The sequence below is a fragment of the Octodon degus genome, unplaced genomic scaffold (assembly GCF_000260255.1).
Source record: "Octodon degus isolate 3935 unplaced genomic scaffold, OctDeg1.0 scaffold00073, whole genome shotgun sequence".
NCBI classification, from domain to species: domain Eukaryota; kingdom Metazoa; phylum Chordata; class Mammalia; order Rodentia; family Octodontidae; genus Octodon; species Octodon degus.
The window spans coordinates 1446364-1462652 of NW_004524649.1; the positions used below are offsets into that span (position 1 = coordinate 1446364).

General features: G+C 55.8%; 1 protein-coding gene across 4 annotated transcripts in view; it reads right to left on the reverse strand.

Annotated features, from left to right (window-relative positions):
• The window catches only part of Nfix (nuclear factor I X), an 82282-nt gene extending 66948 nt beyond the window's left edge, over positions 1 to 15334 (reverse strand). For all 4 annotated transcript variants that reach the window (XM_023720099.1, XM_023720097.1, XM_023720101.1 and 1 more), the window contains exon 1: positions 15284 to 15334. In XM_023720099.1, the coding sequence (XP_023575867.1) occupies positions 15284 to 15295 (12 nt within the window). In that variant the 5' untranslated portion in view covers positions 15296 to 15334. The remainder of the gene's footprint in view (positions 1 to 15283) is intronic.
• Between the last annotated feature and the right edge of the window lie 955 nt (positions 15335 to 16289).

Here is a 16289-nt window from a genome sequence, read left to right on the forward strand (position 1 = left end):
GGCTGCCTTGGGCCTGTTGTGCTCTGCTCTGCTTGGAAAGGCAGCCACGCTGCTTGTTTGTGGGAGCCCTCAGCCAGGCTGCAAGGCCCTATCTGCCCCGCATCCCTCTGCTGGATAGCTTGGGGCCTGTCTCAGAATCAGGCCGCAAACTTCTCCCCTGTAAACTGCCCTCCCTTTCCCTGCCTTTTCTCCCACTGACTGCAAACCAGGAGCGGTGGCCTGGGACCGGGCCAACAGGCAGCCTTGTTCTGGCTCCGAAAGCGCCCCTACTCCAGGCACATCCCACTCACCCTCTTGGCACACAACAAGCCAGGGTAGGAAAGGGGGAACTGGGGAGATGATCTATTCTCTCTGGTGCTGCTGGAAATTGTTTACTTTCATCTTGTCCTCTATGGGGAATGGGAAACAAAAACCCTAGTCTTTAATTCATTATTTAGCTTGAAACTTCCTTGTGTCACCAAATACATGTGAGAGCCAGGGAGGCCAGAGCCCTCTCTCCTGGCCCAGGAGCTGTGAGGGGCTGGACCCTCCACACAACGCAGGGCAGATGTCAGCCCAGGGCCTGAAGGTCTTCGATCAGCCAGCATGGAGCCTCACCCAACTCTCGCTCACCCAGAATGTGTCATTCCACAGTGGCCCAGGGCCTGGAAAGAGGAAGAAACTCCACAGGCCAACTTCCCAACTTCCACACACAGGGCAAGGGCAAAAAGACCAACATGTGACAATGAGAAATACACCCAGCAAAAGGAGAAAGAAGTGTCTGCAGGTGTGGGGAGATGAGGCCAGACTGAGGTGTGGAATCCCACTGGGCCTGGCTGCCTCCAGGACAATCACCTCCTGCAGGGGCTCTGCTATCCGGCTCTGGAGAGCACAGGGTGACAACCCTAAAAAGTGGTAACCTTCCCCACCTCTGCAAGAGCTCCATCGAGATGATCCTAATGCCCCCTCATTCCACCCTTTGCCCTTTCTCCTTCCTCAAGGGAAAAGGGACTCTCTGAGCCCCCTGTGCACAGTCCAGCGTGTGCTGCCAGCACCCTTGGCCCTGAGGGAGCGTCTTTCTTGCAGTTGCTGCAGCAACATGCAGAGCCTGGAGCTGGGGGATTTTCACTGTCTTCTGGAGAAGCTGGGCCAGCCCTGTCCGGACAGGCGGCTTTCCTAAAATGAAACATCTAGGGATTCGGGAGGACATTTTTCAATCCCTCAAAATGTACTGCTCACACCCCCTCCCAATTATTTTATTATCAAGATCATTGCCAAGGAAATCCAAGAATCCTCACTTGTCTGGAGTCTGCCCCAGCGGAGGCTGGCAGGGGTGCTGCAGGAGCCCAGGGCTGTGCCCACCCCTCGGCCGGCCGCGCTCCATCTCCCCGGCTCCCTTTTTTTTTTCTCACCCTCTCTCCCCCTCTGTGTCCTCCAGCTCCAACACAAACTGTTTGCACGGGAAGTCTCCCTCTATGACCCGATTCAGCACACACAAGAGAAAACTGTGGGCGACAGACCCAACGTCCTAACGAACTTGAGTTAATTAATGCTAAGGAAGAAAAGAGGCGCCCTCGCTCTGTTGAATCACGGTTCACTAGCCCTTTCAGTTTGCTGTGGGTGGAGGAAAAAAAAGAGGCTTTTTGGTTCAAATATTTTTGGGGGGCGAAGAGAAAACAAAAACACCACAGAAGGGCCGCGGAGGGTGGAGGGCGAAGCTGCCGGTACCTGCCCAGAGGAGCCTGGGCGAAGAGAGGGAGCTGGGCAAGGACAGCTCAGGGTCCTCCACCCCATCCCAGCCTGAGTGGTAAGGGGAAGAGAGGGTAAGGAAATGGGAGAGGGTTATCCATGGCTCTTGGGCCTGCTCAAATAAACTGCTCCAAAAATTATACTGTCAGACGACAAAGTACATTTTTTTTAAAAAAAAGTCCAAATCCAACAACTCAATTTGAACAGAGCCGTGAAAATGTTTTAACAGTGCAGAAAACTGAAGTACGGATGGCAAGCTTACAAAAAATTTAAGTGTGGGGGGGGGAAGAGGTGGCAATTGGGGGGCAGGGAAACAGCTGCAATTTTGCTTTCCAGATGTTGACAGCAAAATGTAATTGGCAAGGAACCCACTCCTTACCACTTATTCTTTGGTCCTGAGATGTTAAAATCCTCCATCTACACCTAAGGCTCCCAACAGCTGCCAGGCGCTCCACACGTGTGGACGGGTCAGGAAGCTTCATGGACCACACGCCTCCCAGGTTGTTTTTTTTTTTTTTTTTATCAGACCACTAATTTTTACAAGTCCTCCCACTATTCCTGGCAGGGTGGACTGAGGCAGAGCAAAGCTGGAGGATATTTTATTTAAAATTTTATTATTATTTTATAATGTACGGCCTTTTCTTTGAGGCTGAGGCTTCCTTTCTTCAATAAACTTTTTAACAGAAGCGTGGCACATATAACAAAGGAGAGTGCACACATAGTAAGTATGTTGCTAGCTGGATCCATTTCCACAAAGAGAACACACCCATGGAACCCCACCCAGATTAAGAAATAAACATTTTCAGCACTGCTGAACAGGCCTTAAAATTGTAAGCTCTGGAGTTCCCGCAGTTCATATGCCTTGGATCGAGCTCCTTCAGAATCAAATATGAACACTTCTGTACACACACGTGTTACAGAGCTGTATATGCTACTTCGTGTAACCTCGGAGATATGTGATGAAGAGGAGCCCGGTCTCCTCACTCTGCACAGGGGTGTGTGTGTGTGTGTGTGTGTGTGTGTGTGTGTGTGTGTTTCTCTCAGTAGCTGCCCAACTCGGATCCCATCCACAGAGCCACAGACAGTGCCAGGGCGGCGGCAGAGGGTTAGCAGACAAGCAGGGCATGAGGGGGTACAGCGCTCTTCCCACCCTACCCACAGGCAGACACACCATACACCCCCTCCAGCTGTGGTATGTAGGTCAGGAGGGAAAGTGACTTCGCAGAGCCAGTGGTTCCTGAGGAGAGGAGGGCAGGGCAGGCGGTCCCACCTTCCCCAGGAAAGCCCTGCAGGGCGGTGAAGGCAAGAGGGGGCACAGGGAGGAGCAGGCGGCAGCACTAGGCCTTAGGGTCCTGGGCCTGCGGGCTGCTTCAGGGAAGAGTGTCGAACCCTGCCTTGTCAGCCTACTCCTTCCCTGGCTCCAGCCCCAGCTGGCTCCCCCCTCACTTTCACTAGCACTAAATTTACTTTATAATTTTAAAATTAAATTTTAAAAAAAGCAGGAAAGAGAAAGCACTGAAGGCAAAATACCTCCCACAATATCTCTCCAAGGAGAAAAAAAAAAAAGTTTCTGCTTATGTAAAAAGACAAATGCAAGGGATTGCTAAAAAGTCTAAGCACCGAACAGCAAGGAAAATAAGACAGAAACGCATTTAATTAAAAACACCTGAAGCAAATAAATAAGCAACTCCCTCTGCAGCTTAGGCACTATGAGGCCACTGGTGCCCATGGCAAAAAGCTCCTGCCCCCTCTTCTTGCCCACTTTCTGCTCTGCTCTCTCATCTTTCCACATGTTCAAGGCCCCTGTCCATGCCAAATAGTCTGCCCCACACCTAGGAAAGGCCCCCGCCACCCCCAGCCCACAGCAATGGGTAGAAGCCCACATCTCTCCAGGCAATGCCCAGCTAGGGGCCCTGGACCCTGCTCTTCCTCCTGAGTCCAAGCCCATGGGCAGCATCGTGGGCACTGCCTGAGGGTGAATCCCAGGCCCAGCCCAAGTGGGCAATTCTATCCCCTCCCAAAGGCACGGCGCTGTCTAGGAGGCTCTCCAGAACCACATTTTCTTTTCCTATCGCATATGGGGGTAGAAAAAAAGAACCACTTTAATTTAAAATATGACAAGGGATCTAAGCCCTCTGAGCAGGAGATCTTTAGCGATACTTGATCCTTTTTTATTGGGTGGGCAGTGCAGGGTAAGCCGAGAGGCCATTTCCCTGCACCGGGGTTTGACTATCCCACAAGCCTGCCGCCTGGGAAACACAACCTAGGCTGGGGCTGGCATGGGGTACCAGAGCCCAGCTCCTTTCTTCCTTCCTTTCTTTTTTAAATCACCCTAGTACAAACCAGGCAGTGGGTCAGGGCCTAAGGCGGGGGAAGGCTGTCTCCAACTAAGGGAGAAGAACGGCCCGGCCGCGAGTTTCCAGGCTTGTGCCAGTTCAGGGATTTGCGAATCAGACCGGAGCGAAGGGAAAGGCGGGCAAGGGGGAAGAAAAAAAAAAAAAAAAAAAAAAAAAGCCAGCATTAAAACTAACCAGCTCTGCCGAAAAGCGCTCTTTTCGAAAGCTTTTAAATAAGACAATGCCGAATGAAGAGAAGAGGAGAGACGAGTTATTTCTCACTCTTTAATTATTCCAATGCTTAGTGTTATTTTTAAAAAAAACCACACACATTAGCCAATGATATATTCTAACCCTCAACAAAGCTGGTATTTTTCTCTGATTACAGACTTTGCCGTGGCAAACCCAGGCTCCAACGACAGAGGCAGCGCAGAAGCACACTTTTAAATGAGACACAATTTTATTAAAATCATAATCATTCCCTGCATTTCCACACTGCCTTTTCAGTGAGGAATCCCAGATGCCTCGCGCCGGTTCTACCAGGGATTCGGTCCCTGCCAGCCAGCTTAGCCTCCGGACTGGAGCGGCTGGCCGGCCCCTCCGAGTGTCGCTGGAACTTTTTTTTTCTCTCCTTAGCAGCTTGCTTGTATCATTGAGGTTCCATCTCATATACTTTTAAAAAGTAATAATAATAAAAAAAAACTCCTTTAAATTTTTTTAAAGTTTTTTTTTTTTAAAGAAAAAGAGAAAAGATGTAATTTTTTTTTAAAAGAAGCTAAGCGCTGAGGTCTGGGAACTTGGGCGCAGTGGGGGGTGCTTGCACCTGGAAGGGGCCACCTCTGGGTTCCAAGCGCAGGGCGCGCGGGGTCAGCCGTTCCCTGCCTGCACCATCTCCCTGGAGCAGCTGGGGCGGCTGAGTCACGGGCACGTGGAAAGGGAAATGGCCCTAACACCATCAAAGTGCATTTAAGTAATTGGGGAGATGAGAAGTTGGTTTATGAGTGGCTTCCCAGAAGCACTTTCTCTGACCGCCCCGGGGCAGCTCTGGCTGGGGGATACTATCCTGACACCAGCTACCTCCTCCCGCAGGCAGGTTAAGCAGCCGCTCCTCGTACACATTCTCTCTCACTTTTGCCTCCTCTCCGCCCCCTCCTCCCCAGCCTCCCCACAAAGTCCTGCAACAGGGCTGGTGGGGAGGTCTTGGCGCCCCAAGATTCAAGAAGACACCCCCGTAAGGCGTATTGATCAGAGTCGGCAGAAATATTTTAAAGTTTTGTGTGTGGGTTTGTTTTTGTTTTTGTTTGAGGCTGCGCAACTCCCCAGCGCTCCCCAGCCAAGAAAGGAAGGCAGGAGCGGGGAAGGCGCCTTTTCGGCCCCTTGGTCACGTTTCTTCGCTGCTGTCTTCACTGGAGGCCAACTGCCCCCAAACCCAGCCAACCCTCCAAACAAACAGAGCTGTCCTTGGAACCTTTCCCGCCTACTCCCCGCACCGAGAGGTCCAGGGTCTCTGAGGCGAATGATTTAGAAGGATGTCCCAAAGATGCCATCAGAATCTGGGGAGGTCAAACCCTACACTCCTAGCCGGCCAAAGGATCACAGAGACCACCTACACCCCACTCCTACGCCTACCCCACGCCCTCGCGCGCACCATCTTCCATCGAGAGTGACAGTGGACGCTGGGAAAGCGACACCGGGGCCAAGATGGCCCTGGGTTCGCCCCGCGTGCCCCACGCCGAAATGCGAGTCCTTTCGACCCTTCGCTTTGGGCCCCAAAATTATCCCCAGGCCGGCTCTGGCGCTAGCATAGGGTCACCTCCCGGGTTCGCAGTAAGGTGCGGGACCTCGACCCCGCCCGAGGGCAGCAGGGCGACGCGCCTGCGCAGTGCGACACCGTGAGGCCACCGGGAAGGCCCCGGGCGTGTGTGGCGGTCAGAGTAATCCTATTGGGGCCTCCGGGGCGGAAAAACCCTTCAGTGTCCTCACCGCTGCCCCCACGCTCGCTCACTCTGTCCGCTCACCTGTCCTTGAAGCCGCGGAGCCGCGCGGCCCACTCGATTCCTGCCGCACACGCGCTCCTCACCTCGGGGCCTCGACCTACCGCTTCCCGCCTTTTTCGCCGCGCAAGCGCACACCTCGGGCGTTATTTCGCATACTTGCCACTTCGCCAGCAGCCCTTGAGTGAGCGCCCCAGGGCCTGGGGCTTGCCCTCACCCTGCCAGGTGCGCGGTCCAACCGGCCCTCTTCCTGCCTGCTCTGATGGTCCTTGCCTGTCCCCTCTTCCCCAGTGGAACCTGTGGCTGCAGCTGGCCCGGGCAATCCCATTTGCTAAGGGGACCCCGAGAGTTACCGGCTCCTGTGTCTGGGGTGGGGGTGGGGTGTCGCAGCATCGTGGACTAGAAAGGGGACTCTAGGTGTGGGGCGCTGGCCAGCCTGGCTCAGCCTCTCTGACGCCCCCCCCCCCCATCCAGGCATTCCCAGAGGCACAGAGGTCCCTGAGACTTTCTTTAGCAAGCTTGGGACCTCCAGACACTAAGACTGGCTGGCGGAGTCCTGGATCACCTTCTCCCTCTGTGCTTGCTTACCTTTGCAACCTCCCCAACCCCTCCAAAACCCACCCACGTTCCAGAGGAGCAGTCCAGGAACCTGCAACCATGTGGCAGCACCTGCCCCTGGGTTCACCTAGAAGGGAGGCCACTCTAGGGAACTAGGGGGAGGGTAAATGTGGGGAAGGGCATTAAATGGTCTCTTTGTGGAGAACTGCAGGCTGTCACCCAGGATTAATTTAAGAAGCAACAGCAAACACACCAAAAAGCAACTTCTCCAGCCAGCACCCACCCCCGCGATTGTGTTTCCAGGAGGGCTGCAAGATGTGGAGGTGCAGTCCAGCCAGCCGTGGGCGTGGAGAAGAAGGGGACCCTGGCCTTTTCAAACGCTGGGCACGTGCACTGGAGTGCGGCCTTGCCTGGCAAAATGGGTATTGCTAGTTTAGTATGGATTCTCCTGGGGATGGGAAAAACAAGTGCAAGCGGAGAGGGAGCAGTTCCTATACGTGTGTAACCTATATAAAGGTGCACATCTCAAATATAGATACAGCCCTGCCAGGGCACACTGGGCAAGCAGCAGGTCTGTCATGACACGGCACCTATGTGCCCAGGGACATTTGGGAAGGGGTTGTTCCCAGAGAGAGAAAAGGGGTGGTGGGAATTCAGCCTTCCCTGCCAGCTCTCTTCCCCAACGACCTGAATGTAGTGTTAGAGCCAGGTGCCCTAGGCGGCCTGGCAGATGTGTAGTTCACGTGGACCATGCGTGTGTGCCTACGCGGGCCTGGAGGTACACGTGCAGGTACAAGGTGCTGGTGAGAGTTCATGGACCCACTGGAACCAGGAACCCCCATGGGGGTGAAATCTCTTCTTGGGAGACAGGGAAGTGTGTGTGTGTGTGTGTGTGTAGAGAGAGAGAGAGAGATCCCCATCTGGTACCAGACAAGGCCATGTTGGCATGTTTAAGGTATGCATGTGTGTGCTGTGCAGCCTCATCTGGCCTGGGTATACAGATGTGCTTGGAATAAGGCGGGGGGGGGGGAGAATGTGCTCCCAACACAGCTTGGGATCACCATTCAGGAGGGTACATATGCACCTGGGTCCCTTCTCTCTGTGGCACAGTAGGGGTGTGTGTGTGTGTGTGTGAGAGAGAGAGAGAGAGAGAGAGAGAGAGAGAGAGAGAGAGAGAGAGAGATCCATGCCTGCTAGGAATGGCCACATGCACCTGGGGGGCTATGGGGACCCAGCAGAGCTGGGATCTGGACTCCCAATGGGTCAAGGGGCAGGACCAGCAGCCCAGCAGCCTCAGAGGGTTGTCATTGGAGTCAGCCATGTTAGTTTTGGCCCAGGCAACTCCAATGGGGGAAGCCCCAGAATGGAGGTGGGTAGAACAAAGAAGGGGTAAGGAGGGAAGGCTGGCGGTTGCAGAGGAGGAGGAGGAGGAGAAGGAGAGGAGGAGAATGAGGAGGAGGAGGAGGAGGAGGAGGAGGAAGAGGAAGTGCCCTGGAACTGGGGGGAAGGGGAGGGTGCCTAACCCTAATCTAACCCCAGGCATAAGCTGCCAACACCTTTGGCCACAGGGAGACCTGGGCTCCCCTCCAGCACACAGCACCCTCAGACCTGGTAACCACCACACAGATAAGTAGTAGCCCCCTCAACAACATGCTGCCCAGTGGGCTCTTAGGGCCTACCAGCACCCCATTTAGAACTAAGTGACATTTTCAATGGAGAGCGCGTCCCCAAACAAGAACAATTTGAGCACCCATAGACAGGGAGATGCTAGCAGGCCCTGCTCCTCAATGTAGAACCTCAACTTTCCCCACCTGGGGGAATGGGAAGGGAATTCCTATGGGGTGAGTGAACAAGGAGGGGGAACCCTGGATGGGCAGGGCACAGTGGCCTGCTTAAGTCTCTCTGCTTCTGGTAGGCTAATTTTTGCACCCCACATCACCCCCCATAACCTTGGCACTTGACCTCGTGGCCTCTGTTTCTTCATCTGTAAAACAGGTTACTCACACCTGCCTCAAGTTGCGAGGGTCACAGGAGGTCACAGGCGCCAGGCTGCCTGCCCACCCACTGGCCAGCACGCCTGCTCTGGAGACACTAGCTGTTATTTTTATTGTGAGGAATCTATGGCTGTGACAAGCTGTGACGCTTGGTGTGATCGCGTGAGGCTGTCTGTGTGTGCGACTGTGCCGCTGTGTGTGTGTATGTGTGTGCATGTGTGTGTGACAGGTTGTGTGTGAGACTGTGCGTGGACGACAGATTGTGCCGGTGTGCGGCGGTGCCTGTGACAGGCTGTCACCGCTCGACAGACTGCGGGTGGCGGGGTGTTGCAGGCGTTGACTATGAGTGGAGATGAGGCGGTATGTAGGGCTGGGACCCCACAAACCTACCTCAATGAGGATCTGGATGGCAGAGGATAAGGAGCCTCTTGGGGACTACAGGAAGGGGGCAGCCCAGTGTTGCCTCAGACCATGGTTTTTCCATTGCATACCATGAGGCCACCTGTCTGCAAACCTCCCCAGTGACCCATCAAAGGTCCCTGTGACAGCTTTATTCTGCCCACAGCATCAACTCAAGTTTCCTGGCCACGGCATCTTGCTAGGATTTGGGGAATCCTAAAAGGGTGGTCAGGGACCTGAGGGCATACAGGACCCCTGACCTGAATGGCTTTGTGAGGGACAGACACCCTGTGCCTATTTCCCATATCTCCCTAAGCTCTAAGCCAGGGTAAGACTGGTGGAAATCTGGAGAAGGGAGAAAAGAGATTTGGGGAAAGATGCCGAAAAGCTGGAACAGAAAAGAAGTGAGGGAGAAACTCAGAGCACAGGGAATGCTGGAGGAGGGGAAGGGAGGGAGGGGGAGGGGGTCCTCTGCCAGACCCGGAGAACCTGGGTCCTCCAGCAGGCTCAGGACATGCCAGGCTCTCTCACAACCCTCGGATGGGCGGGGAAGTAGCACTTCACATCAGGTCCCAGCTCCGAGCTCGCCCAGCCTTGCTGGAAATGAGGAAGCCTGGTCCCCAGTGAGAAACCACCCAGGCGTCTCTACTCAGTGTGGGATTCTACTTCTTATGTTGTCCAGACCCACATCTTCCACGGTTGGGGAAATGGAGGCTTACTACCCAAGCACATCTTGGACTCCAGAGGCCTAAAAATACAAGGATCCAAGCACTGAAACTGTGCTTTCTCCAGAGTCACAGAATGTCACTCACTGGACACATCGCAGAGGCATGAGTTGGGGGCAGTTCCTGTGATGCTCCCAGACGCACTCTAGGCCTCCCTGGAGTGTCAGCCTGTGGGTGTTGTGTGTGTCTGCATGTTGTTTCTATCATGCAGGCCGAAGAGTGATGCACAGGTCTTCTCTCTGCACAGGCCTGTGTGTGTCTGTGTGTCCATTCGGGGCCAGCCCCTGCCACGGTGTGGGGAGAAGCATCGAAGTACCCCCCACCTCATACCCCCCCCCAAAGTGTGTCTTTGATACTTGCAGCCTCGGCAGCGAAAAACAAGTTTCCACAGGGCCGCCTTGGGTTGAGGCCAGGCCGTCCTCAAATAACATTTGAAGTTACTTAGCAAACTTTGTTTAGTGCCGAGGGAGGCGCAGGCAGCGGGCTTGTGGGTGGGGGGAGGGCAGTAAACCAGTTCCTCTAAGTCCTTTGCCCCTCTAGGGGCACAAGTGCCCAATATAGGGCCTGGTTCTGTCCCAACCCCAGTTCTGATATGGGAGCAGAAACCTCAGAGCCCCCAAGGGAAGGAAGGGTATGGTCACCCTATCATCATGGAGCCTCACTTTCACCAATGTGGGTCCCAGACTTGGGTAGAGGTGCCTACCCTTGTCTTCAGGTGGTCCAGAGGTCAACACAGGGCCCAGGGCACTGTCAGAAATGGGAGGACCTTCATTTGCTGCAGCCAGGGCCTTCATGAGGCCGCACGAAGAGGCAGGCCAAGCCAGCTGGCATGGGCACATGCCCCCTCCAGACACGTGCAGAGCACCCAAAAAGTCCCTGATGTCCACGGGCCTGGTCCCCCCAAAGCCTCGTTTCCAGGTCCCCACCCAGGCAGCAGAGAAGGCCTGAAAGCCAGCGATGGCGGGCTTGGAAGTGAGGTTGGCGCCTATGGGAGGGGGAAAGGAGGAGATGCCAAAAATGGTGAGCCATTACAGGCGCGAGAGGGAGCAAGGGAGGGAATGAGCAGGAAGATGGAAGCCAGGCGGGCATCCGCGCTGAGCTCCAGGCTGGAAAGGGGCAGCGGGCAAACAGCCCAGGCCCTGTGAGGAGCAGGCATGGAGGATGAGCCCCAGGTGGTATGAGCCAGGTAGAGGACCCGGAGGCACCAGCACTCCCCCACCCCCACCCCAAGCTTCAAAACGGAGACTGGCAGCGGCAGCCGCTTGGCTCTGCCCAGGCACGGGGTGGGGGTGGCAGCCAGGCAGGGGGCCAAGCCAAATGCCACCAGGCTGGGCACAGGAGTTACCAGCCTGAAGCACCGACCTCACCAGCCCTCAGCTTAGGAACTTCCATTCCAGAGCTTTGGGGGTAGAACATCTGGGGCCCAGTGAGAACTGGGCACCTACCAGGCAAAACCAGGTCCCCCAAAACTATGGGCGGGTCCCCCAAGATCTTGCAAAGATGGCACAACCTGGTATTGCCAGGGTGACAGGCTGGGTAAAAATAAACTGGACCCGCCCCGGGGGAGCTAAATCAAGGGGCCCAGGTGGAAATGCCACTCTGGGCCACCAGCTGCCCCGCCCCACCCCCGGCTCAGAGTGGCAGGGCTGAGAATACCCAGTGCCCATGGAAGCTTAGATTCTGCACAGGAAAGGCCGGGTCATGTGGTCCCCACATCTCAGTGGGCACCACAGCTTCTAACCACCTGGGTGGATACTGAAGCCACCAAGAGCCTTGCATTTTATGTATGCTAAGCGAAACACCCTTGTCCTCCACACTCACTGTTTGACAGGCAAGAGGGCCCGCCAGGCTGCGCTTGGCCTGTAGCAGGGCAGTGCTAAAAACCAGTGCCTTGCCATGTGGCCTTCCTAAGCCTGTGGCTGCCGCAAGCCCCAGACCCTGCCCGAGAGCCTTCCCCACTGCAGCCAGCACTGCCTCAAGGACAGGACACTCCCTTGTTTATCAGTCACTGTCTGCCCTCCCACCAGGCCTGGCACCTTTGCCAGTTCTTCCTGCTGAGCCCCCAGGGCCTAGAACAGGGCCTGGCACCCAAGACTCACTTGGTAAACATTTGTCAAAGGAATGCACAGGCCCCCAGCTGTACCCCCAGTATGAGGGCTCTAGCTAGGTACCTGGCAAAGTGTGGGAGAGGGCATCTGGCTCAGCATGGGTGAAGGCAGGCCTTGGGCAGGGGATACCTTGGGGGTCAGACCACCGTCGCCTGAGTGAAGACAATCCGGAAGGTCAGGGTGGTAAGGAGGAGCACATTTCAAATGGGATGAGAGGATGTATGGATCATGTGGCACAAGTGAGAGGACAAACCACCATTCCGCTCCCTTGGCAGGATTTAGGGCACTGGCTCCTGTTGCTGACCTTTGCCATGAACAACCTGCTTAGAGACTGGTTAGCCAAGTATAAAAGCAAGCACTCACTTCCCATCAGGCAGCTTTAAAGCATTTTCAGCACACGGGCTCTTTATGTCCCTGCTACAGCCATGCTTCCTAGATGAGGGAGTAAGGCCGAGAGAAGCAGGGTGATGTGTCCAAGGTTTTGCAGCTACTGGTATCCGGTAAAGAACTGGAGCCCAGGAGGCTGGCTTCGGAGCCACACTCACCCTGCTCAGTGCCCTGAGTAGGATTCACGGAGGGAAACAAAGCTCAAGACAGTGAGCAAGGCTACAATGCAATGAGCCCATGGTGCCCATGAACTAGCTCTATAATTTTTAGGATAAACATCCATTTTGCTATTATTTTCCAAAGGCTTTCCCCTGCCATCCATCTTTTTTCTTTCCTTCTCCAGGGTCAGAAATGGGGAACCAAAGCCCAAAGGACTGGGCTGGGGGTGCAGCTCAGTGGTACAGCACTTGCCTGGCATGGATAAGGCCCTGGCTTCTATGCCCAGCACCACAAAATAAAGACAGCCAGAGGACTCGTGGGACAGTGCCACAGAGGACAAGAGTCTCAGAACTTAAGGCTCCAAATTCTATGGGAAGGGAGAGGTTGGGGTGGCGGACGCCAGGCGGCCAGCTCAAGGCTGGTGGCTGGCAGCTCTGGGAGTGGGGGGGGGACTCAGCTCCGGGCATCAGCTCTAGCCAGGGCCAGGTGCAAAGCCCTGTGTGGGTGTGACTCCTGTTCCTGTGTGCTGGGGGCACAGCCTGTGTGCATGCCGCACCATGTGTGCTGGGTGGATGCATATAGGGCTGCAACTGCAACAATGCCTGGGTCTGAGCAGGCGCGATGTGGGTGCCGGTGTTAGCCAGGTTCTAGTCTATGTGTGTGCCTACTGGGTGCCAGGGGGCAGTCCTTCCTATGTGTGTGACTGTGTGTCTGCATTTGTTGGGCAGAGTCTCCCAGCTTCGGCACGCCTCACCCTTGGTGCTGGTCCTTCTCTGTGGTGGGGACCATCTTTCTAGGGTATCCAACAGCAGCCCTAGCCTCCAAACGCTAGGAGTAGTGGCCCCTGTAAGTGTGACAACCAAAAATGCCTGCAGAGGTTTCCCAGTGCACAGGCGCTCCTGATAGCACTGAGTTACGGGGTGTGTGCATAGTCCGTATGAGCATGCTACTGCCTCCGTGTGCTCAGGTGTGTTCCCGTGTGTCCAGTGTGGGGGTGTCCAGTGCTCTCTCATGTGCATGCACAGTGCTGCTACGTGCACGGGTTGTGCATTTCTCACCATGCCCATGGGTTCTGCGCACTCCTGTGTGTTTGATGGCGGTAGCATAGTCTGTACATGTGTTTCATAGCATGGCATGGTGTGACTGACTGTGTGTCCCCGTGACTGTGCCCACACACACCTCCCTCGTGTGTCATGCGGCATAGATGTGTTCGGGTGTGGTAGTGCATCCCTAGGTGTCTGTGTGGAGGGCCGAGCCTCTTTGTGTGGCTGCCTGTGACTGTGTGTGCCTGATGGAAGGTGGTGCGGGATGCCAATGTGTGGCAGTGTGTGATTCTTTGTGCCCAAATGTGCCAATGAGACTGTGTGACTGTGTGTGAGATGGACCCGGAACACCCCATGATGTGGCTGAAGCCAATATTTGCAAGCAGCCACCTGGATGAGTTGGCCCCCACCCTCACGCTCTGCCTGCCTCAGACTAAAAGTCGCCCCCTGAGACTGGGGAGGGGGTCGGGTGCACGTCTGAGTTGTCCCTTCCTCCACCTTGGCTCACACAGATTCAAATGGGGACCGGCAGACCCCCGCTCTTGCCTGATCTGTGCCAGGAAGGCTGGCACCAAGCTCCAGTAGAAGGGGCAGGGTCTTCAGTGGTGGTGGTGGGCACTGCCCCCTGTCCACCGCTGGCCACCACCCCCAGCTCCCCTCAGGGTGGGGTCCAGTGGGGGGAGAGCTCCCCAGTGCCACCCCGGCTTCCGATTGGCTGTGGTACGCCGCAGTGCCCGCTACCCGCCTCCCCTCCCTGGCTGGCGCAGCCACATCGGTAGTGGTGGCAAACGCAACTCGAGTTCTGGGCACAGCTGCGCCTGACTGAGGCCTGCCAGCCCCACCAGAAGCCAGACACCCCAGCTCCATGCCCCGACCCCTCCCTGCCCGCCCACCCAGCCGGGCAGCATAGCCACCCTGCCTGCTGCCCCCTCTGCCTGCCAGGCCCACGCTGCCCTACCCCCTCACCCACCAGGCCTATACCCCCCTGGCCAAGCCTACTCAGGGGGCCTGGGCCCCTGCAGCAGGCCACTCCACCCTCAGAGGGGCTCCTGGCAAGGGGGAGGTGGCGAGGAAGGGTGGGGGTGGGGAGCTAGCCCTCTTCCTTTAGTGAGCGCGCCCAGAGCTGGAGCCAAAAATCGAGGAGGAGAGATATTCAGACAGAGCCAAGACGCGTTTGGCAGGAGGAGAGAGAGAGGGAGAGAGGGAGCGGGAGGGGAGGAGGGGAAGAGAGAGGGAGGACAGAGGGGGGTGGAAGAAGGGGGGGCCTCAGTTTCCAAATCCGCGCCCTCAGAGGCCCAGAGGGACAGCAGGGGCTTCCAGGATGTGGGAGTCAGGGCAGGCCTGGCTGTGGGGGCGGGAGGACGGCAGGGACAGTGGGCTCAGGCCCACAGAGACAGCCGGACACCCAGCTGGCCAGGCCAGGGCGGCCACGGGCAGAAGCCAAGATCAATGTGCGCCGGGTAGACAGAGGGAGGGCTGTGGGCGGCCCAAACACACACCCACACCTCGCCGCACAACAGGCTTCTGTCCACGCTGGGCTGGGCCACTGGGCCACCTCACCTCACGGGAAGGGACAGAGAGGCCAAGTGCTGGCTGCCCCTTGCCTGGCCACCATGGCGGACATCATGTGCAGAGCGGAGAGGCCAAGGGATGTGGGGACGGGGACCATGGCGTGAGATCTGTGATACTAGTCATGGGGACGAGCCCGGGACACACATCTACCAACATAGGGTGCTACCCAAAGACACGCACTGACATGCACGCAGATGCACACCAACATGCACAGGCCCATGTACATGTGAGACACACCGATACATGCCTAGCCACGACCTGAGGTCACCCAGAAACATACATGCTGGCTCATCAATATAGATGGGACGCGCTGGCAGCTGAGACACGGCAGCCCCACCGCAAAGCAGCAACAGCGACAGGTATACCAACCCTCCTGGACTGCTTGGGGACACACCAGGGCGGCACCATGACACAAAGACCACGCTAGGCACGTGGACACACGTGGTGACAAACACCCCAATGCGCTGCTACCGATACACAAAAGTGGGGAGTGCACGATGATTCTGGGAGTCACATGCAGGTGGCATCCAGTGACGGGTGTGGAGAGACATGTGGAAAAGGACCCACGCAGGCACACGTGACCACAGAGAGAAAGATGGGGAAATGAGTGGTAGACCCAAGGCGCGATGTGCCGATTAACACACAAGGGCCTGGGAGGGTTCCGAGAGCCGCTCACAAAACCATCCCCCTCACAGCACATCTAGGGTTTGGGGGTAGGAAAACAATGACACTTTCTCCTTTGCACCCCAGCACCATGTTAAGAGAAATGACAGGTGTTATCCTCCCCCTATACCTCTCTTGGTGCAGCTAGGGGAAAGAAGCTCTGAGACCCCCAAACCTGAGCTTCCCAATAGGGAATAGGACTCAAGCAGATCAAAATCCCAAGCTTTCGAGGAGTGGAGGCACACACCTATAATCCCAGAATTCTGGGAGGCTGAGGCAGGAGGATTCCAAGTTAGAGCCCAGCCTGGGCAATTTAAAGATTTAACAAGGGCTGGGGATATAGCTCAGGGGCATAAGCGCCTGCCTGGCAAGTGCAAGGTCCTGAGTTCGATTCCTGGTACCGCCAAAAAAAAAAAAAAAAAAAAAAAAAAAGATTTAACAAGACCCACTCTCAAAATAATAAAATGGGAGGGAGGTTGATATGTAAGTCAGGAATACAGCACTTTCACAGCAGGGGTAGGCCCTAGGTTCTATCCTCAAGACAACAATTTTTCTTTTAAAAGCCAGCCTCCTGATGAGTTAGCCAGAAAGGGCAGTGGTCAGACGGTGACACCAGGAGGGGC